The 25,090-nt window shown below is 37.5% G+C and overlaps 2 protein-coding genes across 2 annotated transcripts in view; both read right to left on the reverse strand.

The window, feature by feature from the left end:
* Positions 1-25,090, reverse strand: part of ZNRF2 (zinc and ring finger 2) — a gene marked incomplete at its 5' end in the record, with an annotated part of 380,791 nt that overhangs the window by 58,633 nt on the left and 297,068 nt on the right. The window lies entirely within an intron of this gene.
* GARS1 (glycyl-tRNA synthetase 1) overlaps positions 1-25,090 on the reverse strand; it is a 45,658-nt gene that overhangs the window by 5,540 nt on the left and 15,028 nt on the right. Inside the window, exons 5-13 of the mRNA XM_082692863.1 lie at positions 23,028-23,116; positions 21,568-21,644; positions 17,611-17,756; positions 15,277-15,426; positions 11,579-11,741; positions 10,352-10,516; positions 6,560-6,667; positions 5,592-5,737; positions 1,340-1,425 (exon numbers count right to left, since the gene is read on the reverse strand). Coding sequence (XP_082548989.1) covers positions 1,340-1,425; positions 5,592-5,737; positions 6,560-6,667; positions 10,352-10,516; positions 11,579-11,741; positions 15,277-15,426; positions 17,611-17,756; positions 21,568-21,644; positions 23,028-23,116 — 1,130 coding nt within the window. The remainder of the gene's footprint in view (positions 1-1,339; positions 1,426-5,591; positions 5,738-6,559; positions 6,668-10,351; positions 10,517-11,578; positions 11,742-15,276; positions 15,427-17,610; positions 17,757-21,567; positions 21,645-23,027; positions 23,117-25,090) is intronic.

Here is a 25,090-nt window from a genome sequence, read left to right on the forward strand (position 1 = left end):
GCCGCTGCCTTCGGCTCAGGTCATGATCTCAGGGTCCTGGGATCGAGTCCCGCATCGGGCTCTCTGCTCAGCAGGGAGCCTGCTTCCTCCTTTCTCTCTGCCTGCCTCTCTGCCTACTTGTGATTTCTCTCTGTCAAATAAATAAATAAAATCTTTAAAAATAAAAAAAAAAAAAAAGAAACAATTCCTACACACAATCACATGCTTTGTGGATTACTTTTTATCTTGCTATCTTGATGAGAACTCTTTAAGAAAGTCAAGTTATTGCCATCGTACTCCCAAGGTTCTGGGGTCAGGAAACCCTCAGAGAAGAGTTTGCTTGATGATCTGCACTCAGTCAAAGACATTTACCAGAGGCCTCACATGAGGAGGCTGTATCTGTGGTACACAGAGGAAATGGATTCATTAATACTTATTCAGAAAGGAAGGACTGCTAAGCACTGGGTCTAAGGTAACTGACTTTAACCTTAGATAGTTTGTTTCAAGGGAAATGAGAGAAGTAGAACCAAAAATACACATATGTGGAAGAAAAGACAGGCTGTTTCTTTTGTCTGTGATTAAAAAGTAAGAATAACATATGACCAAGGCATCTCCTGCCCATCCTTCTGGGTCACCCAAGCCATGATGACGTACAGTTCTGAACCAGAGCAACTAAAAAGCCCCAGAGCAAGAAGGATTCCCTATTTACTCTGATCACTGCTCAGACTGTTTTCACAGCTCACTGAAGCCTGGCCATAAGGCAGGCCAAAAACAAATGGAAAAGTAGGCATGCTGTCTCCAACAGCAGTAGCTTCTCAAATACCCACCTACTACTCTCAGTTTCCAGAAGCTTCCACTTAGCCACAGTTAACCGTAAGCATCCTTTGTATATTCTCCAAAATACTCATATCCCAATTCATGTAATTTGTTCTACAAATAATAATCACCTCCTTATCTTTTACAAAAGCATAAGAGATCAATTATCTAAATGACTTTTTAAAAGGTTAATTTGCCACAAAAGAGTGAAGGGGTATGTCCTCTCCTTTGCTTAAAAAAACAATATAAGGATATTTCCTTAAAATGTGAGCAAATGAAAAGATGGTTTTAATTGAAGAGATATTCTTCATACGCACCTCAGTTCAAAGGAAATACAATGGTGGCATTATATTTTTTAGTATTAACACAATTTATTAACACAATGCCTTTTTTAAAAAGGCAAAAGATAATGCCCTACACATATTTAGGGTTGTGGCATTAAATACTTATTTTTCTTCTTCAAATTTTCTGTAAAATGGTTATATCATAAAACTTAAACTTTAAGGAGTAATGATTTTTGTTTAATTATTTTTTACAAACTTACCATGTAGTGTTTTCTGGAATCTCTTCACGTTGACCATGTCTTTTGTCAACTGAAATGTTTTCCCCTCAGTTTCAACAGTGAATTCCCTACAAAGAGAACACATCATTTATTAGGGAAAACATGCATTCGTAGGTCTTAATTTAAAGGAGTCTCACCAATTGCTAAACTCTTTTCATTTTAAGTGTAATATAGGTTGGTCAACTTTCCAGATAAAATGGCTGAAGTCAAATTTAAATTATTTCATAAGGAACACCAAATTATTATTTTAACAATGGAATCAATTAGTATTCTGGGAAGCACCCAAAAACGTGACTAGTCTTATGAAATTCCACAAGTGCCTCAACGATTAATTCCTTTGCTTTTGAGATCAAAATAAAGCCAAAACCACTTTTAAAAAAATTTAGCTTTAGAATAATTACAATAAATTTGTCAGAGATAGGCCTGCTGGCAAAAAACCCACTGTTCTCATTATTGTCCCAAGAAATGCAAAAATGACCAGCTTGTCATCTTATAAAAGGTAATTTTAAAACTCCCACACTAATCCCAAAATAAGCTTTGACACTTATGTTGAAGATCAGCTTAAAGAAGTTTTTTTTTTTTTTTTTTTTTTTTGTTTTTTAAAGATTTTATTTATTTATTTGACAGAGATCACAAGCAGGCAGAGAGACAGGTAGAGAGAAAGGAGGAAGCAGGCTCTCCGCTGTGCAGGGAGCCTGATGCAGGGCTCGATCCCAGGACCCTGAGATCATGACCTGAGCCGAAGGCAGGGGCTTAACCCACTGAGCCACCCAGGCGCCCCATAGCTTAAAGAAGTTTAATGATTCTGTCCAATACACCAATATAAAACATTATCCCTCCAAAAATCAGTGACTGCATTATGTTTGTATCCTCAGATATGACCATTCCACTTCTGGTAAGAAGAAGTCACCTTTATCAAGTGTTTCAAGTAATTATCAAGTGTTTCATGACATGTGTTTTAGTTTATTAGGTATTTCCTCCCATTATGATCAGTTTGGATTTGTCTTGGCTCACAAGCAGCTCAGTGGCAGGAAAAGAGAGCCCTCATGTGGTTGTCTTTAAGCTGTGTAGTTGGCACACTTTGTACTGCATTTTGCTAGTTTCTAGCACTAATAATGTCATGCAGCATGAGTGGTTTTCACAAATTTCCTCCATTTTGACTGTTCTGTCTGTAGTTTTTAAGTACATTATCATTCCATTACATAAACATTATGAGATATATTCTGTGAGTACAGTTCAGGTGTAGAGTAGGTAACAGTCATTAAAAAAAAACCTGAAATTAGCAAAGAGCCATTATTTGAGAATAATAAAGGAAACTGTCATGTTTATGACAAATAATGATATCTAACTAGTGTTCTTACTTGTCCATTTTAATGGCATTTGATGTGTTTTAGCATAAATAGATGTTATTTCTGGGAAGCCAGTATGATTTAAAATTTTCCTACTGAAATGGACGATCATGTATCTTCAACTTGTTACAAACATTCATCTTACAAAACTTCCTTTGACAATGTTCTCATGCAACCACCATCGTCCCAAAGCTCCAATTCAATCCCCTCCACTCCCAGTGAACCAGTGATGTGCTTTCTACCACTATAAACTCGAATCATCTTTCCTTGTTTTACATATATATCTTTTGTGTCAGACTTCTTTCACTTTGCCTATTATCTAGGGCCGGATATGAACTATTTCATGGTTTGCATGCCATATGCAGTCTTTTGTATTCTTTGCTCTATTACTTTTTTATTTTTTTAAAAGAGTTGATTTGTAAGAGACAGCACAAGCAGGGGAAAGTGGCAGAGGGAGAAGGAGAAGCAGACTCCCTGCTGAGAAGGGAGCCTGATGTGGGGCTCAATCCCAGGACCCCCGGGATCATGACCTGAGCCAAAAGCAGACGCTTAACTCACTGACCCACCCAAGTACCCCTCCTTTGCCTTTTTAAACAATACCTAGAAAATAATGCAAAACTCAATGGGAGAGCTGTACCAAAAAATATATATATATATACATATATATATATATATATATACATATATATATATATATATAAAATATTTTACCAATTCACTTAAAAAGCTGTACTCTTCAGTTATTAGGTATTCAATAAATGGCAATTAAGCCATTTAATAATGTTTGTATCTTCAAACTCCCATTTTGTTTTTGTTTTGTCTGCTTACTCTAACAATTACTGAGAGAAGGGTGTAGAAATATCTGACTGTAATTGTGAATTTGTCTATTTTTCCTTCCAGTTCCATCAAGATTGCTTTATATATTTTCAGGTGTTTTTAGTTGCATACAGTTAGAATATGCCTTGATGAACTGATCCCTTTAACATTATGAAATGTAATTGTCCCTGGCAATTTCTCTTGTTCTGAAGTTGACTTTGTCTGATACTAATACAGCCACTCCTGACTTGATTAATATTTGTATGGGAAATATCTTTTGATTCTGTTATGTTTAAGGTTATTTGTGTATTACAATTACAGCAAGTTTTCTGTAAATAGCATTTAATTGGGTCTTGATTTTTTTTAACCAGTCTGACAATCAATGACTATTGTTTAGATAATTACATTTAATATAATTATTGGTACTGCTGAGTTTAAATCTAACATCTCAAGAGTTACTTTCTATTTGTCCCACCATTTCTTTGTTCGTTTTTCCCTTTCTCCTGCCTTCTTCTGGAGTTTTTATTATTCTATTTTATCTCCCATAAAAACTGGTTCATTATTTATATCCATTTGGTTTTTGCATGTTTTTCCAGGTAATTGCTCTAGAGTTTACCATATGGACTTTTCCAAATTTATCACAGTCTACCCTCAAAGAGTATTATGCCACTTCACATATAATGTATGCACCTTACAACAGTATATTCCCAATTCTTTGTTCTCATCCTTTAAGCTGCTGATGGCATACATTTTACTTCTATGTTATAAATTTCACAACATATTCTTATTGTTTTTGCTTAATTTTTTTTAAAAGATTTTATTTATTTATTTGACAAAGAGACACAAGTAGGCAGGAAGTTAGGCCAAGCAGAAAGCCTGATGCAGGACTTGATCCTAGACCCCTGAGATCATGACCTGAGCTGAAGGCAGAGGCTTAACCCACTGAGCCACCAGCGCCCATGCTTAATTTTAAAAATATTTTTTAAGACTTTATTCATTTCAGAGAGAGACAGAGCGTGTGCATGCACAAGTCGAGGGAGGGGCTGAGGGCGAGGGAAAAGCAGGCTCCCCGCTGAGCAGAGAGCCCAAACCCAGGACCCTGAGATTATGACCTGAGCTGAAGGCAGACGCTTAACCGACTGAGTCACACATATGCCTCTGTTTTTGCTTTAAACAGTTCATTACGTTTTAAAGAAATTAAGAGATGTCATTTTAAAGAAATTAAAGAAAATGTCACTTATATTCACCTACATACTTAACATTTATAGACCTCCTCAATACAGGTCATGTGCTCATGCTTTTTCATGTTGAGAACTTTTTTTTTTTAAAGTAGGCTCCATACCCAGCATGGAATGCAATATGGGGCTTGAACTCACAACCCTGAGATCGTGACCTGAGCTGAGATCAGGAGTCAGACACTTAACTGACTGAGCTACTTGGGCACCCCATTTAGAAATTTTTTTGTTGTTTGTCAGACACAGTAAATTTTACGTTGTTTAGTACTGGATTATGTCGTATTCCTTTACAGATCTGTCTCTATTGTTTTTATATTTATGCTTAAAACAATTATAGAGACCAAAGTTCAAAAAAAGAAGGACTGAGAGAATGTCATTTCTAATTTTTCCTCAGTCACCTCCTTAGACAAATCTCCCCCTCTGAGAAAGTTACGGGGTGGGGGGAGAGATCACTTCAAATCTATTTCCAGGCTATAATGCCAAAATCTCAGCAAACACAGTTCTTGAAAGACTAGAGATAATACTTACCTGCAAAAAATTTCTAGAGAAACTGATCTCACCCTTTCAGAACCTGCAGAGAGGACATAGCTAAGTAACGCCCACATAAAAGTACACATCCTGGGGCGCCGGGCTGGTTCAGTGGTTAAGCCTCTGCCTTCAGCTCAGGTCATGATCTCAGGGTCCTGGGATCGAACCCTGCCTCCGGCTCTCTGCTCAACAGGAAGCCTGCTTCTCCCTTTCTCTCTGCCTCCATCTCTGCCTACTTGTGATCTCTGTCAAATAAATAAATAAAATCTTTAAAAAAAAAAAAAAAGTACACATCTTAAATCTCACCCTTTTTCATTCAGTAGTTTCTCCATTTCTGTAATGTAACACTCATCACAAACAGCCAGGTACTCCAGCACTAGCTTTGCGTCCTTCTTATACGCCTTGCCAATTGCTCCCTTATTGGGTTCAAACTGAACAACATTGACTGTTTTGTAGGAAGTAGTCAAGGAACCAAAAAGCACAGTGAACTGCCATAGTATTTTGGAAAACGATCTTGAGGACAATCCATCATCGAATTGAAACAACTAGTTCTCTATTGGCATCCTAGATCCCGCTTATAAGGACTTCAAGTGTAAGATGAAATAACTACCCACAGAATCATTCAGACAAACCTCACTAAAAGTACGTAAACATTGTCAACAGAGACTTCTACAAAGTTACAGTGAGATGAAAGGGATATTATCTAACCAGCAACATAACCTGATACACGGTATAATTACCTCTGCTTACCGTTTACGGATTTCTGAAATGTCCCAAACACAACAGGATCTACCTGCTGTCCCTGGCCTAGCCCTAAGATGAGTTCATGACCTCAACTGCCTGGTAAAGAATGGAAATTTCTTTGCTGATTTACAGACTAAGTGAGCTAAATTATTATTTCATCTACCATAAAATGGCACTCATCTTTTAGTAGAAAAAGTATTCCCCAGGTGCCCTTTATTTAAAGGTGCAGGTATAGAGAAATGCATTGTGGAGATGGCTGGGAATAACTGGCCAACACCCGGAAAGACATTCAGAGCACTCTTCTGAATATGCTTCCTTCAAAGCATAAATCACACCAAAGTGGGTGCGTCAGATTACAAGAAAGAGACTAGGAAAGGAGCAATGACAGGGGTAGAACATGTAGGTTTAAATAAGTGCTACCACAATATCCAAAACATCTGTTTATCCACAGAATGTGCAGATTTGGATTTATCCATTTTCAATAAGTTTACACTTTAGACCTGAGTTGCTGAAGCAACCAGAAAGGATATGGGCTCTTTCAGAGGTTTCTCAGCTACAAGTGGGACTTTGGTGGCTCGAGCATGACAAGAAAGGTCATAACAGGAACGATCTGCACATCCGACAATCTCAATCCAGCCCTAAGAAGACATAATAAATAAAAACATTTATTACACTGGGTTCATTCACAGATGCATGCAGATTATAAGTAACTTTCACATACCCAAAGATAATTTATTATAGCATCTCCACTCAACTTTTATAAATGTTTGAAATGGGAATAGTTCCCTACATCAGGCAGCTAACAACACTATAAAATATAATTCACACATGTACACAAAGTGGTCTTCTTATTTTCTGGGCAGATTTATTTTGCAATATTGTAAATGTGGGATAAACTAATATATTATAGGATTTAACTACGAAAATAAAATGTGAACCTAAACAAAGTCAGTAGACAGGTTTCAAATTCAAAATCATGATTCAAAATGAATCTGGCAGAAACCTCTACTCTCTTTGGATGCTGTGTCTATTGACCTCACAACCTGAGATCAAACGGCTGTGCTAAACACACAGCTCAGCCGGCCATGAAGGTGGCCATTTGTGTTCAATTCAGTTTCTTACACAACAAAAGAAACCTTAGTAAAGAGCAGGTAGCATTTAAGTCACAGAATAAAACTTAACAGCAACGCCACCACAGATATGTTAAAGGCTTATTTTAGTAGATATCTAGTTAGTCCTCATGAATATTTATATTCTGCCTTTGATCCAAAGAGTATGAAAAATTGCAACCATCACAACTACTAAGCTTTCCAAGCATGTGACCACAGGCGGTGGATGGACTAAAGACAGCAAAAATAAACCTCACAAGCTCAGAAACCCCAACACATAACAACAAAACAGAAATTATAAGAATGAAACCTAAAATCAAATAACTTGATCATCTGACATTCACTGAAGATGTCAACATATTTATGTACTAAAAAGGTAAAATCACTGAAACACATCTGAGGACAGCAAGCAACAAGCCTGTGATAGTGGTTACCTCTGAGAAAAGAGAAGAAAGGAATTTTTTCATTAAAAATTTAAAATATGAAGCACATAAAAAGGAAGTGTTCAAGTTTCTTCTTGAATGCAGGGACTGTCTTATTTCTATTTATCAGTCTGTTCTACTGTGGAGTACTTCAGATGAGGGAAGGAAGCTCTTTACCTGTTTTATTTCCCTGATTTAAGTGAGTGAGAAACAATTTTCCTTTGTTCTCTCAGGCTACAATGGAACAACTTGAATAGGGTTTTGGCATTTCCTTTGCTTTATAAAACATGCTCAGCAAACGGCACCAGTTGTCTACAGTTTGGTAGAACTGTTAACAATTACAACACTTTATAAAGCAACTAGTTTAACAAAAATCACTACTGTGAGTACTTAAAACAAGAAAAGGTCTTTAAAGGAGTTCTCCCCTCTCCTTGAAAGTTCCTATTACCTTCAAGCTTCTGGTTTTGTTTCGTTTCCCAATGACCTTATGTAAAATGTAGCCTAATTCTGTGCTGGGCCCACATTTTTTTTTTCAGTTTTCTCCTTTAATTTAAAAAAAGAAATGTAGGTACAATCGACATGAAACATTATGTTGGTTCCAGGTATGCAATACAATGATTCAGTATTTGTAGATAATGTAAAATGAGCACCATAATAAGTCGGTTAACATCCAGCAACCACACATGGTTCTAGAACTTATAGGACCTACTCTCTCAGCAGCTTTTGAATACACAACGTAGCATGATTAACTATTATCACTATGATGTTCATCACATCTGGAAGACTGAGGTCCACATTTCTGATTCTCAATACTTAACTACAGCTCACAGTGACACTCAAAAAAGCATGAGCAGAAATGTCGTAAGGTCTATTAAAGCAATGTAGCACAGTGGTTAAGAGCACGGGCCCAGAGTGAGACGGCCCTGGTTCATACCGCACCTCTACCACTGGCTGTGAGACTCAAATTGCTTAACCTCTCAGCACTTAGGTCTCCTCAGAAACAGGACCTACGATAAGGATTACATAAGATACTACATATGAAGCATTCAGAATGGAAAGCACAGCCCTTACCAATTATACATGCTGAATGAACAAATGAAAGAAATAAAATGTAATCCAGGCCACATTCAGAATCTCAAGTGAGATAGCAAGAATCTGTGTCTACTTTAACAAAATTAGAGTCAGAGAAAACTAAGAAAGGGAACTGGTTTGGAACAAAGAGAAAAGAAATAATCTTTTCTCACACAACACAGGAACTATTTTATTTATTTATCTATTTATCTGATGTGCAAATATGAAGAAATTCCAGAAAATTTAAAACATGTAAAGAAATTTATATTCATCTATAACCCAAAAATAACTACTCCCATCATTTTGGCATACATATGTCCAACAAGTCTGTGAGGAAAATCTAGTAACAAGAAAAACCTAACAGATTACCGAAATTCTTCCCTAAATCCACAAAGGAAAATGAATATATTTAAAACAACATCAGTAACAGCCACTACAAATATCTGCATACCTATGAACATATACATGCATGTATGTTTGTAATGCATGTAATATCATTTAGTGGCTAAAAAACCCATGGGGCTAAGAATGGTTTTTACATTTTTAAAGGGATGTAAAAAAGAAAGAGACGACAAGAAGAAACAAAAATCTGCAACGCCTAAAGTATTTTTACTACATTTACTATGGAAAACATTTGCTGATCCCTGATGCAGAGACATGAACAACTTTTGAGGACGTGTATACAGCTGGAAGTTTCACTTTCTACATAATATTCTTCAGAATTACTTTTTGCTTTTGATTTTACAGAAATGAGTCATTTTTTTAAATGACTAATTTTTATTTCTAATTTTTAAAAATGAATCTATTAAAGTCATTTTGAAAACTAAAGAGTGAAACCAAGGGCACATGGGAATAAATGACAAGTCTCTTTATAACCAACATGAAAGGCCAGGAGGCTCTCAGGCCCCTTGTTCTGGATGCTACCTTGTTCCCACTGCCACCAGGGCAGAAAGCATCTTCTATAGCCAATGGCTTTTTTTTTTTTTAACTTTTTTCAAAAAATGTTTATTTATGTTTATTAATCTCTACAGCCATTGTGGGGCTCAAACTCACGACCCTGAGATCAAGAGTCACATGCTCCTCTGAGCCAGCCAGGCATCCCTCCTAAACCCAAATGTCTGTCAATCCTAAGCTCCAGTATGAATGTTCATGTTTGGGAGCTGCGGGTGGTAAGGTACAGTGAAGTGGTAGCCAGGATGTCTCTGAATTACTATTAAATACATAGAATTTGAGAAAAGGTAGTTCCTAAACAAGAGATCCGAACTACTAGTCTATCACCAAAACCTATCAAATAGCTCTCTAAACAAAATGCACCATGTCTTTCTTTACTCAGCCCTATCACCATTTCCATCGTTTGCTAGGGTCCTTCCTTGTCAAGAAGGAGGCCACCCCATCTTAGCTGCACCTGGGGATACTACCCATAACACTACCCATCCCCGGAATGTACACACCAGCACTGCTCTGTCACTGACCTTCCCTGTCTCTCTTACTCTCAGTCTCTGGAAAAGCCATCTAAGTCTACAAAGGGCTCTTGGGACACAAAAGTAACCCCTTCCTTATAAGAGGACAGAGCACAACTGCTTTTTCCATTTTGCTTTGGAAAAGACCTCTTTTCTCTTTGTTCCACTGACATAAAACACACAAAATGCAATTTTGAAATCCATGCCTCCTATGTTAACAGTGTGAAGATCACATGCTAACGACCCTTCCACATCCTTACATAGGATGTTTTAGACTCGGCATCCCAACAGTCACAGGCATAGTGGGCCATCTCGTTCTCCATGTGCTGACGGAAGCGGAGTTTATCTGGAGATACTCCAACCTTCGTGAGGTAGAGGTAGATGCGGCCAATGAAGTAGCCTAATACTGAGTTGTTAATCACACCCTAAAAATCAATGAATAAACAAGTAAGTGAATAAATAAGCAAGCAAACATGCAAACAAGCACAGAGGAAGGCAAAAAACACACATCCTTTTGAAGGCCAATGTACCACTTTCGATTTATTCATACTCTACTGAAAAATATTTGACACACAGGGTAAGCTAATTTATCTAGCTTTCAGAACAATCTCAAACACAAAGAATCTGATTGTGGCTATTTTTAAAGGGGTTAATGCCAAGTTAACAAGCTGATTATAACAGAGCTATTCAAAATCTTTCTGCCATACTCACTGGATCAGCAAAATTTCAGCCCAATACTTCAGTACTACAGTACTAGCAATGCCATTCATAATAATGACCCTACAAGGGCAGATATACTTCCTCTGAATTAACAAAATTAATAAGACATGTTGAAGGGATTTTAATGTATCCTTATCCACTGAAGTGTGTGCACCCCAGAGCACACACCAGTACCAGAAGGATCTTAGAAATCATCTAGCCCCACTGCAGAGCCCTTCTCTGCAAAATGGCTGGCAAGTCATCACTCAGCCTCAACTGAAATATTTTCAGGGGCAGGAAGTTCATTGTTCCCTGGGGCAATTCATTTCACTATCAGGCAGCAGAGACTATTAGATAAAGTTTCCACTCACTCACTTTTCTAGACAAATGATTAGAGAAATTCTATTCTATGCAAGACTTTAGCCCAACTGTTCTGTGTAAGATTAAAATCCAGAGGACTGGCTTTCTGTGAGTCAAAATGTCTCCACCAAATGGTACATATTGATAAAAGTTGGATTGACAGGGCACAGTTCAGACCAGGATCTTTTTTCCAAGTGCTCTGCTAAATTTTTTTCATGTTAGCCCCGTGGCCTACAAATTGGCATGTTCAGGTAATTTCCTCCCACTATAATAACAGTGTAGGATAAATACTGTATAAAAAGCAAATACTATATAAACAATAAAATGACTGCTAAAATAAATATTTTGTCATCCAGTACACAGAATTTCCTAAGTGCTGCAGACCCTAAGCTGGAATAACCTAAATAAAGTTACCTATGGAATCTTACCTGTTCAACAGCATCTCCTAGACGCATTTTTCGAGCAGACTGTCCGCTGACTTGGGCTTTTGCTGAATATAAATAAAGGTGGAGGTCTGCCACATTCTGAAACTTGGGATGGTCCTTTTCACTGGGATCTACAAAGTGCTCGATTTCTGCCATTGTGAATTCTCTGGAAGAAAAAAAATGTAAGGGATAAAAGTTGCATACTTAACTATAAAAATTAACAGGGCCCTTATTTTCAACTTTACTCTGCAATGATACAGGCCCTCAGGCGACAGGAATCTCTTATCAATAAACCAGAAAATTGTTTCCTAAGAGAATGGCAAGGAAAAAAAAAAGAAGTTAGATTAAGTTTGTCTGGGTGGCTATTATTCTTAAGCATATTAATGAAAACTTTACAGCTCACTTGAATAGTAATTTAAATAAATAAATACAATCAAACTTCTCTCAAATATTAACTTCTGTCTAATGATAAAGATTCTTTGCTTGCCCTAATTTTAGTCAGTTTTCTGAACCTCCTCGTAGGCCCATCTGTATACTTCTTTATAAAATCCGGTTTTAGTAAGAACCCTGATAAGTCAGTTTAACTAGAACCCTCTACCCCAACCCTTGCTATGTGATCACTTCTGCTCTCTTTTTTGGGTTTGTCATCCACTACCATCCCCCAGTTGGTGTCTGTTTACCCTGGCCTATCTCCAGCAAGAACCCATTAGGTTGGCTTGGCCAGAATCCCTCTTGCCCTGCCCCTGATGGTCCCTTTTAGTAGTTTTCTAGCCACTGACGCCCTTCACCCCATGCCTTGGCTATAAATCCTCTTTTGCCCCTGCTGTATTCAAAACTGAGCCCTATTCTATACTGAGGTCCCTTTTCCCCTATTGCAACAGTCTTGAATAAAATCTGTTTCTATTACCTTAACTACTATCCATCTGTGTTTCTCTCCATACTAGCCATAACAACAAAAGATTATTTTCATTGGAAAATAATTTTTAAAGAACAGACTGATAGTTTTTAAAATTAGGAAAACTTAAGGGAACGTCAGACACAAAAAAGAAATGAGATCCTGAATAGCGACTTCCAAATAAAGTGGTTTTCCTTGGACCACTAGCAAGTCTTTATATATATATACTAAATGAAGTTCCCAGTATTTCCTTTTCAAAGGATGGGAAATTAAAAGTGAAGTGAAATTATTCTTCAGCTTTTATAGTAGTTTGGTTTCTTTCTTTTTATTGCTCTGAGCAAGTAAATGACTGATAATGGCACCATACAGCTGGCTTCTTTAGAGTAATAGCTTCTTGAATAAAGTGTTATTCAAGGCAGAGGACATAAGACATGAACTGAACAGGCTAGCATCAAGCTAACTGCATAATGATGAAATAAATATGCATTTAGTAATGGTTTCCCAAAGAGACCTCTCTGAATGGCAATTAAGTAGCTACTGGGGGAAAAGTGTTTTAAGTTAATTTTATGAGTCAAAATCAAGTCTCTCTTCTTTAAACACCTCCCCCACACACATTTACTAGTGCATTTCCATGATTATCTCAGATGTTTCAGAAGTAATGAAAAATTGCTTAAATGTGCCCTAAAAATACGTGAAATGCATTGCAAAAGAGCTCTGATTTTTGAACTTTATTTTTTAATAGTATTTCTTACTTGGTCCTAAGGCACCTATATCTTTTCTTTCAACCACTATCAAACATCCTCCATGTGCACAGAAACAGGACAGAGACAAAGAAGCAAAATGTCTGTCCTCACATATCTTATAGCTTGGCGGACAGCAAGAGAACATCTAAAATGCAAAGTGTATCAAAATATTCTGCCAGAATCCCAAAATAATCTGCTGCCAAAGTCTTTCCATCTGTTCTGTCAAATAATCCCAGCTCACAGACAGGCGATAGAAATCAACTCTAACAGTGATGCTACCAATAGTCTCTTGTCTTTGAGTTCAGAGACCGTACCTGGACCGTGGAGAACTATAATAACCTATAGTCTAGGAGACAGAACCAGCCAATCACAATAAAAATATTTATTTTTTAATTACAGATGAACCGTCTAATACTCTCAACCTAAATAGAAGAAATCACAGCCATGCAAAGACTAATCACCTGATAACCCCATGCCATCAAGAAGACATCACAACACTAAACAAATCCTAGCCCTATCCAAGGAACAAAAGCCATGCGGATACTGGCTTATGGAAGAATGAGTGGATTTCTAGTCGGGACCTTACAGATGCATATAACAAATTCTGGATTCCAGCCAGAATCCAGACAGGGTGCTTTAAAGTAAAAGTGTCCAAAATAAAAATGACCAAGGAACCCCATGGACCTTTCACCAGCTTACTCCTAATCCCTCCTCAGCTCTGAGCTACTTTTTCGATTTACCACTTTCCATTCCATAGGCCACAGGTTTTGCCTTACTTTGTGGTCCTTTTATAACTTCCAAGTGCTACTTGACATTATATAAATCCTCTCCAAAACACTGACTTTACACAAAGTCAGTCTTACCGGGCTTCCTCAGTATTTTGAAATCATGCTTGAAGATACTACTGGAAAAGATGGAAAGCCAAAAAACAAAAGGAAAAAGAGAGACAGAAAAACCCAGGAGCCAGGAAGTAAAACAGACTCAAGCCTACAAGTTTTCATTGTTATTATAGCTGGCTAAAGTTTCTGACCACTTCTTCTTCCCGCATGGAGGCCCAAAGGGAAACTGTTTTGTGCAAGCCCCTTCCTCGTGCAGTCCCCACTTTCTCGACCAGAAGGCTGAGCCAATCATAGGCCTGAAGCAACAGTTTGGTCAGTATATGGGATGTTTCCACAGTGGGTGTCAGGGGGACTGACAAGATTAGGCAGGTGCTTTGGGTGCTTTGATGTAGAGTCAGTGGTTGGGATATGCTATGACTAAAGTCTGTAATTATAGTGAGTAAGAAAAGAGAGGAGATGGGTGGGGTGGTGGGGCTGTGGAAAATCCTTCTGGAGTCTAAGATAGTTAAGTTTACGTACGTATCTTATTTTTTATATGGAATTTATAATGCCAAGAGATGATATCAGTAAGAAAACACAGAAATCACAAAAAGCTTAAAATCACAGTAAGTTTCTAAAGAAAACTTAAGTGCCAATATGCCCTCCCCCGTATGCCTGTACTTATCTGGCAAAAGGAGATTATTAGAATAGAGACAAGTGAGCAGACTAGAGTAGACAGAAGCAAGCCTGCTAGCTGGCCTGTCACAGAGGCACCCCAAGTATCTGGAGGAATGTCAACTGGCCAGAAATACCCGCAGCCCACTCCAGTGCTGCTGTTTGCCCTGGACACCCCAGATGACACTCCCCTCCTAACCGTCACCTCGTCCCCACCTCACCCTACACTTACATACATCACCACTGCCAGAAAAATGCCTTGGTTTAGACAATCAAGATCCTGCCATCCTCTAAATATATGACAAACAAAGGGGGAAGATCATTTTGGAGCAGGTGAGAAACATGATCTATTCTTCACCTTCCTTCCTTTCCTTTTAAGTTCCCATTAGTTACTCACAACTACCTGATGTCCCAGAGATTACAAACATTAACATCATCTTTTGGAGGACAAAACTAAAGACATGGTCATGTAAGAAGGAAGCAGAACTGTTTCAACATAGCAAGCTTCCCTTTCCTATTCAATGCTTAGCTCATTCACAAATTTTACTGGAAGAACAATACGGGCAGTACCTGACTCTGATCAGTCCAGATCGAGGGGAGATCTCATTTCTAAAAGAATTTCCGATCTGGGCAGCAGCAAAAGGCAACTTTCCTTGGTTGAACTCCAAAAGTCTCTTGAAATTCAGGAAAATACCCTGTGCGGTTTCTGGTCTCAAGTACCTATAAATTTAAATAAATCAGTCTGTTAGAAGGAAGGAAATTAAGTTTTCCAAAAATCTGAAATTCTAGATACAAATCCTGAAAGTGCTAAGTATACTATTTTCATACAAAGCAGTGCATATATGCTCTAAAGCAAAGGAGTAAGAAGAGGAGACATTTTCCTTGGTACCAAACATACTCAAGCAAGTGTTAGAGAATGTATCAAGCAACTGGTATGGCAATACTACTATCAGAAATGTCATTCTATTTTATCAGTCCAGTGAGTCAATGCCACCTCTCTCTTATTGTCCCTAAAACCCGATAAATCATTAACGTGCTGGCAGACAACAATTCAGATCCTTTTGAGAAGAAGACTCTGCCTAAGTATATGCCTATTAACCCACCTATTAGAGTGTAACTGTGTGGCTACAAAGAAGCCAGTATGGCCTTACACTCAGCATTAGAGCTCATTCATCATAGTTATCACACCAGGCCAGGCAAATGGCAGGTTTTTCCTATCATTTTCTCCTCTGTGGTATTCCACATTTCCAGCCACACGTTTCTTCTCTTTCTCTCCATGTTTTAAAGATACAGCTAAGCAAATACACCATGATAGCCATTCTCCTCTTCTCAATTTTACAGAAAATATTCTCTGCAAAAACATCAGTTAAGAAAGCTTTTCCGAGGGCCTACCTCACATAAATGTTTTATGAAAAGAACTTTAAATCAAGGAAAAGATAAAATATAATGTACCCTCTTCTCACTCTAATATACCAACACCTCATTCTGAAGGTCCTTTCCAGATTTCATCCAAAAGAAGTGTAACTACAGTTTATATACATTTTTTTTTTAAAGCTGTAAGACTTTTAAATTTCATTTATTTATTTTTAAGTAGACTCGATGCCCAACATGGGGCCTGAACTCATGAGCCCAAGATCAAGAGTTGCATGCTCCACCATCTGAGCCAGCCAGGAGCTTCTATGTGCATGATTTAGAAGCAGAATGTGTAAAATTATGTATTCTTTATTTTTTCCATTTTCTAAATAATCATAAAAATATTTCATATTTAATAGTTGCAGTGTATCCTACTAAAATGATCTACTTTAATTAACTAATCACCTCAAATTTTTGGATAAATAGGTTATTTCTACTTTTAATTTATATGCTCTTGATAAATACACCTTCATAGCTTCCTTTCCTTTTGAATTATCTGCTCAGATAAACTCCCAAGAGTATGATGACAGGTCAGAGGGCCTGGCCCATTTAATGACTCTCTGTATGTACTGCCAAAATGAAAGGCTCACCTTTGGCCTCTTTCCATAAAATATCCCAAGTCAACACAGTGTGTGACTAAAATAATTCTAGTCGTACATTCTGTCACAATTAATTTTTATTATTCTACTTTAGGAAACATAATCTATCTCACTTCATCTAACAAAAGCCTACCCTCGATTATCTAAAATGAGACCATAAGAAAAACATCTGAAGTTATGAAATAACTAAGTTTGTTAACACTGAGAAGGAATCTATATCTACAAATTCTAGCTCTGGGTCATATTGTAAATTGTTCAGCTTTTTTTACTGTGAAAACCACATCTTTTAAATAACACCAAACCTATGTTGTTCTGTATGGTAGGCCACTAGTCAAATGTCTAAATTTAAATTAATTAAAATTAAATACATTTTAAAGTTCAGTTCCTCAGAAGCACTAATGCCATTTCAAGTGCTCAATAGCCACATGTGGCTAGTGGCTACTATACTGGACAAAACAGATTACCAAACATTTATACCACTGCAGAAAGTTCTATTGGATAGTACTGATCTAGACTAAATGGTTTCTAAGTCTCCTTTGGCAATAAGTTCAATGACTTACAAAACCATTCCTCAACTATCTCTACCCTGTACAGCTTTCACCACAAGATATGATGATCACAGACTTCTATTTATTTTCTGGCAAAAAAATGATCACATACACTAAAAATACACACACACACACACACACACACACACACACATATATATATATTCAGAAAGATTAGAAGAAATAAATTTAAGAATATGTCTGTTATTATTTCTCCTTAAAATGTTTATCTGTACTTTCTACATACCATTTTTCAAAAATTTTCCTTCATGGCTGATTTGATGTTTACTTTTTATTACAACAATTTTAGTAACTTCATTACATAAAGAGTAAGTGATACATACCCAGGCATGTTTCCTCCAGGCCCAATGAAGGTTTTGAACATTAAGTTAAAAGATACTGGAGGGGAGAGATCATTTCCAGTAATGGGGGATTTTACATTATAGTTCACAAAAAGATCCCCAAGTTCCTGCTGGCCATAGTTATCAAGCTAAAGGATACATAAAGAAAACAATTAACATAAAAGATTGAGAAAAAAACACAGCATAGAAGTATTACATACATAAAACCCATCTACCATTAAAAGTCACCCAGAATAAGAACGTCAAAGTTAATCTAACTTTCAAAAAACCCAAATTAAAATCATAACCAGTTCACTTTCCATTTATCAATTTATCATTTACCATTCTATAAAAATGGAGTACTTTTCTGGAACTGACCTAAACTAACAAATTCACCATTTCACAAGGAAAGATAAAGAAAAGTATCTCTGGTTCAATTATGATAGTTACAGATTGGTAAGAATCTGAAATCATATAAATTACATTGGGTTTTTTTTCTTAATAGATTTTATTTATTTGTCAGAGAGAGAGAGATATATAGACCACAAGCAGGGGGAGTGGGAGGCAAACGGAGAAGCAGACTCCCCTCTGAGCAGGGAGCCCAATGTGGGACTCGATCACAGGATCTAGAATCATGCCCTGAGCCTAAGGCAGACGCTTAACCAACTGAGCCACCTAGGCGCCCCATAAACAAGTTTTCAAGTTGCATTTTACCACTTTGCATATTTAAGAGTCAGGTACACTTCCCTATTAAATTGTGCATATAACTTTTCTTGGCCACTAGATATTAAGCTCGTGAAGGTAGAAACTGTTTCTTATTCATCTCTGCTTGTTCTAGTGTATTGCACATTTTATATATTGATAACCAACGTGAAACCCTCAAATGATGTGACTTCCAATTTAAAATTTCAAATGACTATGACAAACCATCTGATACTGAAGAATGTTCAAAACTTAAAAAAAGAAATCTCCTAGTAGAATTAATTAGATAAATCAACTCAGGACCATAAGAACTGAGGCTCTGGAGTCAGAAAAACCTGGGTAAACTGCCCAATTCTACCACTTACAGATTGTGTGACTCAAGATTAAGTTCTTATCTAACTTCTCTGAGCCTCAATTTGCTCATCTGTGAAATAGGGAAACAGCACCCACTTCACTATGAAGAGGTACTATGAAGGTTAATTATGTAAAGTACTTAAAAGGGCCTGGCACATAGCATACACGACACCACTAAGTGTCTTGCCAAAATATCCAACTGGGCCTTTAGGTTGAACTACCAAATTATAAGTAATATAGAAACAGAGGAACATGTGAAATATCACCAAAATAAAGTAATGAGCCAAATCCATGGAGTAGAAAATACTAGGAAACAAATGTTTCAATTTTTAAAAAATTTTTTAAATGAAAATATAAGGCAAATTAGAGATAAAGACTGGAAGAGATTTAAGAAATATATCAACCACTCACAAAATATGGACTTTATCTGGAGCCCAATTCAAACAAACAAAAAAAGTGGTTAACATTTAAGATAATGTAATTAAAATGATGTTTTAGATGTACTTCAAAATAATTCTGGAGAAGGTAGGAAAGCAGGGAATGGATTCAACAAAATCTGATAACATTGTAGCAGGTTCATGGGTACATTAGTATTCATTATATTATTTTCTATTTGTATATGTTTTGAATTCTTCCTAACAAAAAAGTTAAATTTGACTTAAAAGCTGATCCATGCACAGGTGCGTCAACAAAAATGGACAGAGAAGAAAAACAGTTCTGAGCTACTGAATCCACATAACAGGAATAAAGCTCTTCTTACCACAGAGGGTGAATCAGTTCCTTTTAAAGGAACTACAACGCTGCATAAAGCTGAAAAGGAGTCACAGACGCTAACAGGTAGAGAAAGCGATTATTCGCTCAAGTAAACAGATGGGCCTTTGGCCATGAATTCACCGGGGCCATTTCTGAGTACTAAACCACAGGTCCCAACTTTTCACTGAATGTTACACGGACAGCAGCTTGTATGTATATCTAAAATAGCAAACCAAAAAACAGACTGCTCTCTGGGGTGCCTGGGTGGTTCAGCTCATTAAGCATCCAACTCCTGATTTTGGCTCAGGTCATGATCTCAGGGTTGTGAGACCGAACCTTGTTTTGGGATCCTGCACTGGGCCCCACACTGGGAGTGGAGTGTGCTTAAGATTCTCTTTCTCCCTCTCCTTCTGCCCTCCCCTCACCAACACAATTCACCCATTTTCTCTTAAAACAAACAAACAAACAAACAAACAAAAAAACCAAAATGAAAAAAACAGACTGCCCTTCTAACACCATGAATATAAGACAGAAAGTCAGGGTTCAAACTATAAATGACTTAATGAATCAACTAATTACTTCCTGCTCTGACAACTGACTTGGAAATGAATGAAACTGTTAAGATCAAAGACACATACAAAAGCTTTGTAAGTCTAACATTCAAAATGGGAAATAGTAACTTGGGGGGTAATTAGAAGTGCTTTTCATTTCTTCTTTCTAATAAAGGTCATGCCTTTGGGAAAGAAAGGAAATAAGAAATGAATGTTTGGCTATAATGGAGTCAAAATCCAAAAACTGATTTATTAACTCATGAACAATAAAACTAAAGCAATGAGCTTCAAGCAAAGGATAAAACATACCTCACAAGAACTAAAATAAATTGGCAGATGAGTCAACAGCCAAATTAAGATTTTCTTTTAATTTAAATGAGGAAGGAGAAAATTTGTGAGCTACCGTTAGAAAGCTAGATACCACAGAGAAAAACCAGCATATTTTTAGAAAACAAGGCAGCACTGCAAAAGTATCCAGTAAATGTTCATGAGAAAATGAAAAAAGGTAGGGATTCCTACATTCAGCCTCACATATTTATATATTAATGTATAGAAAATATGTATAAATGTACTGGTTTCTGTGTATGTCTGTATAGTTTTGCCCAAGAAAGTAAATAAAATTTAAGAGGTGAGCCTTGGTGGACCTCATGATCAAGCACGGTGTTGGAGAAAGGTATTTTGCTTAAATGGATACGTAAGGTGAGAGATCAGCAACATACACACACAGACATGTGCATCTTCCTGAGCAAAAGAGGTACCATTTTCGTAGTATTTTTAAAGTGATCTGTGACCTGGAAAAGGGATAAGAACAACTTCTGATATAGCAGATATTCCTGCACTTGGTAAAAGTCAGAACAGATTATCTCCATGGTCTTTCTTTCTTTTTTTTTTTTTTTTTTTAATATTTTATTTCTTTATTTGACAGACAGAGATCACAAGTAGGCAATGAGGCAGGCAGAGAGAAAGGAAGGGAAGCAGGCTCCCTGCTGAGCAGAGAGGCCGATGTGGGGCTTGATCCCAGGACCCTGGGATCATGACCTGAGCTGAAGGCAGAGGCTTTAACACACTGAGCCCACCCAGGCGCCCTCCATGGTCTTTCTTAAGTCTTACCTAAACTTTGCCAACTTAAATAGAAATTATAAAACATTGAGTCTATAGGAAAGGCAGGGCCCTGCATATCAGGTTCTAAGAATAACAGCATGTAGTCAAGGACAGCGCAACCAGAAGCAGATCAAGTGGCTGATGAGATAGTTTTCACAAGGATATCTGCCCCCAAATCTCCATTATCAAAACTGAACACTATTCATCCTTAGCCACTTCTCTGGTTTTTGCTATTAAATCCAGAAAATTGGTTTCCAAGGAGATAGAACCCATTCCATGCCTATTTACAGTGAATTGCTAGTTTGGGCTAAAATAAAGTGTTAGCCACAAAAGGTAGAAAGAGAAGAAAATAAAAATACCAAAGAGAAACAGAAGGGAAACTCCACTTCCTTACAATCGTGGCCTGGGTCAGCACAATGTGGAATTCAATAGTCATCAAACACTGTAAGAAAGACAGTACCTACCTGAGTTGCTGTAATAACATCTCTAAAGTACTCACCTGAGCCAAGACACTTTCCATCTCTGATTTCTTCTCAGCAGAACACTTCTTATCAGACATCAATTTCTGTAAGTGAGCTACAAGAACAGTGTTGGTACATGTCAATTTCAATCAATGGGTAAAAGGACAACGCACTTTGAGTTTCTGGACAGGTAAAAAAAAATGAATCCAAGGATAATGTTCTCATTTAATACAAATCCCATGGCTGATTTTACAGGGAAAATAATGATAATGTCTTGATCCTTTTGCTGACTTAGAATTTCTAATTATCATATAGAACTTCTTTTTGTTAAATAAGGGACTCAAGCTGTACAGGTGTACCTTCAGTTCCAAACCACCACAATATAGCAAATACTGCACTAAAGCAAGTCAAATGAATGTTCTGGTTTCCCAGTGCATATAAAAGTTGTTTGCCCCATATTGTATTCTATTAAATATACAATAGCATTGTATCTTTTTTTAAAAAAAGTATACCTCAATTAAAATATTTTTAAAATTGGGGCACCTGGGTGGCTCAGTTGTTAAACATCTGCCTTCAGCTCAAGTCATGATCCCAGGGTTCTGGGATCAAGCCCTGCATCAGACTCCCTGCACAGAAGAAAGCCTGTTTCTTTCTCTCCCACTTCCCATCTTTGTGTTCCCTCTCTCACTGGGGTGGCTCAGTTGTTAAACATCTGCCTTCAGCTCAAGTCATGATCCCAGGGTTCTGGGATCAAGCCCTGCATCAGACTCCCTGCACAGAAGAAAGCCTGTTTCTTTCTCTCCCACTTCCCATCTTTGTGTTCCCTCTCTCACTGTGTGTCTCTCTGACAAGTAAATAAATAAAATCTTCATAAAAATAGAATATTTTAAAAATTAAGTTAAAATTTTATTGCTAAAAAATGCTAACCATCACCTGAGCTCTCAGAATCCTAATTACTGATTACTATAAAAAATAAAATAATAACAAAAAAGTTTTTGAAATATTGCAAGAATTACCAAAATGTGCGAGAGACAAAGCAAAAAAAGCTGTTGGAAAAACAGCACTGTCTTTCCACTGCCTGACCCGGGGTTGGCCAATATCTGCACAGCACAGGAAGGTGGAGTACAATAAAATGAGGTCTGACTATATGACAAGATCTGTGCACCTTCCTCTTTAGATGTTATGCCCCTCCAAAAAAGACATGAGAAAAATTTAATCTCACCCCTCTGTTTTTTGTTTTTTTTTTTTTAAAGATTTTATTTATTTATTTGACAGAGAGAAATTACAAATACACTGAGAGGCAGGCAGAGAGAGAGAGAGAAGGAAGCAGGCTCCCTGCTGAGCAGAGAGCCCGATGTGGGACTCGATCCCAGGACCCTGAGATCATGACCTGAGCCGAAGGCAGCGGCTTAACCCACTGAGCCACCCAGGCGCCCTCACCCCTCTGTTTTGATCGATTTTACTTAGAAGAATATTTATCCAAGATGAAAAACCATACCTTTTAATAGATGGTCAGCACGAAAACACTCTCCATTTTTTACATCTTTCACCATGAAGTCAGCAAATTTGTCTACGTGGCCAGAAGTCCTAAGTTAACAAATGCCAAGCCAGTTTGTCATTTTCATACAAATTAATACATAAACTTTATGTTCTAAGATGCTCCCCTCTATATATAATATATCAAGCTTTTATCTGTGTATCTGAAAGATGGAAGCTCCCATATATATAATGATGTATCCACAGTGGATAATAATGTAGGCCAGAGAAAATCCTTCCTCAAATCTATCTCCACCTTCCCCACCCCCACCCCAAGCTCTACCTTCCCACAAGAAAAAGACATCAACCAGATTATACTCTCACAAGTTGTAATAAAGTATGTGCTACCTTGCAGAATCAATTAATCCACAATTTTTTGTAAAAAAATTACACAAAGGCCAAAACCAGGGGAATTTGACTAGACAAGAATTCATGGTAACTCAGTACAGAACCTGCATCTTTTTTTTTTTTTTTTAATTTTGTTTATTTATTTGTCAGAGAGATAGAGAGAGTACAGGCAGGCAGAGTGGCAGGCAGAGGCAGAGGAGAAGCAGGCTCCCTGCGGAGCAAGGAGCCCGATGTGGGATTCAATTCCAGGACGCTGGGATCATGGCCTGAGCCGACTGGGCCACCCAGGCATCCCTAGAACCTGCATCTTAATAAAAGAGTTTTCTGCCACTGAAAACTGTATGGACATTGGTATTATCTCTTACACAATTCTTACTAGTGGAGGAAGTAGCTAAAGAATAGGTTCTCTTAGGGGTGCCCGGGTAGCTCCATCGTTAAGCATCTGATCTGCCTTTGGCTCAGGTAATGATCCCAGTGTCCTGGGGATCGAGCCCCCAACGGGCCCCCTGCTCAGCGGAAAGCCTGCTTCTCCCTCTCCCATTCCCCCTGCTTGTATTCCAACTCTCACTGTCTCTATCTCTGTCAAATAAATAAATAAAATCTTTACAAAAAGAAAAAAAAGTAGGTTGTCTTGATCTTTTAGATCCATCATCAGGAATTCATCTTTTTTTTCTGGGCTGAAATCACTGAGAGAGCCCAAAAGATGTAAATAGTGAAAATTAGCTCTTTACTAGGCAACATTAAATGAAGTAATGAGATACAAAATGTACAGATTCTTCTTTATATATTCTAGCAAATCCTGCCCTGCTTTCAACAATGTCAGTAGGAATAAAATAAATTTCTGCACTAACACTTCAACACAAATAGTAGTTATTTGGTTTTAAATGTATAAACACCTTTGCCCAGAACTTCTAAAAATTTAAAGTAAGGAAATAATCATAAATATATAAAATCCATCGGGGCGCCTGGGTGGCTCAGTGGGTTAAGCCGCTGCCTTCGGCTCAGGTCATGATCTCAGGATCCTGGGATCGAGTCCCGCATCGGGCTCTCAGCTCAGCCGGGAGCCTGCTTCCCTCTCTCTCTCTCTGCCTGCCTCTCCATCTACTTGTGATTTCTCTCTGTCAAATAAATACATAAAAAATCTTTAAAATGCAAACTATTTAAAAAATAAAAAAATAAAAACTTAAAAAAGAAAAAAAAAATATATAAAATCCATCTATCAGGATGCTCAGTGGACTCAAAAATCAAGAACAATTTTTTTTTTAAGATTTATTTGAGAGTGCACTCGCAGGAGAGTGGGGGAGATAGTGTGAAACCTCACACAGACTCCCTGCTGAGCACAAAGCCTGACTCATGGTTGATCCCAGGACTCTGAGATCAGGACCTAAGCCAAAACAAAGAGTCGGCTGCTTAATCAACTGAGCCACCCAGGTGCTCCAGGAACAATTTAAATGCCTATGATAAGGCACTAGCTAAATAAACTATGGTATATCCACAAGAGAATACTATGCTGTCATTAAAAATGCTTTAGAAGATTATTTAACGACATAAGTAAATGTTCACCTATATTACATGAAAAAACGCAGTTTGCTGCTAACGTTGATATAGGTACAAGGACTTATAGAGAAAAAAGACAGTAAGGATAAACACAACAATTTTGACATGGCTGTCTATGGA

The sequence above is a fragment of the Mustela nivalis genome (assembly GCF_964662115.1).
Source record: "Mustela nivalis genome assembly, chromosome: 12".
NCBI lineage: Eukaryota > Metazoa > Chordata > Mammalia > Carnivora > Mustelidae > Mustela > Mustela nivalis.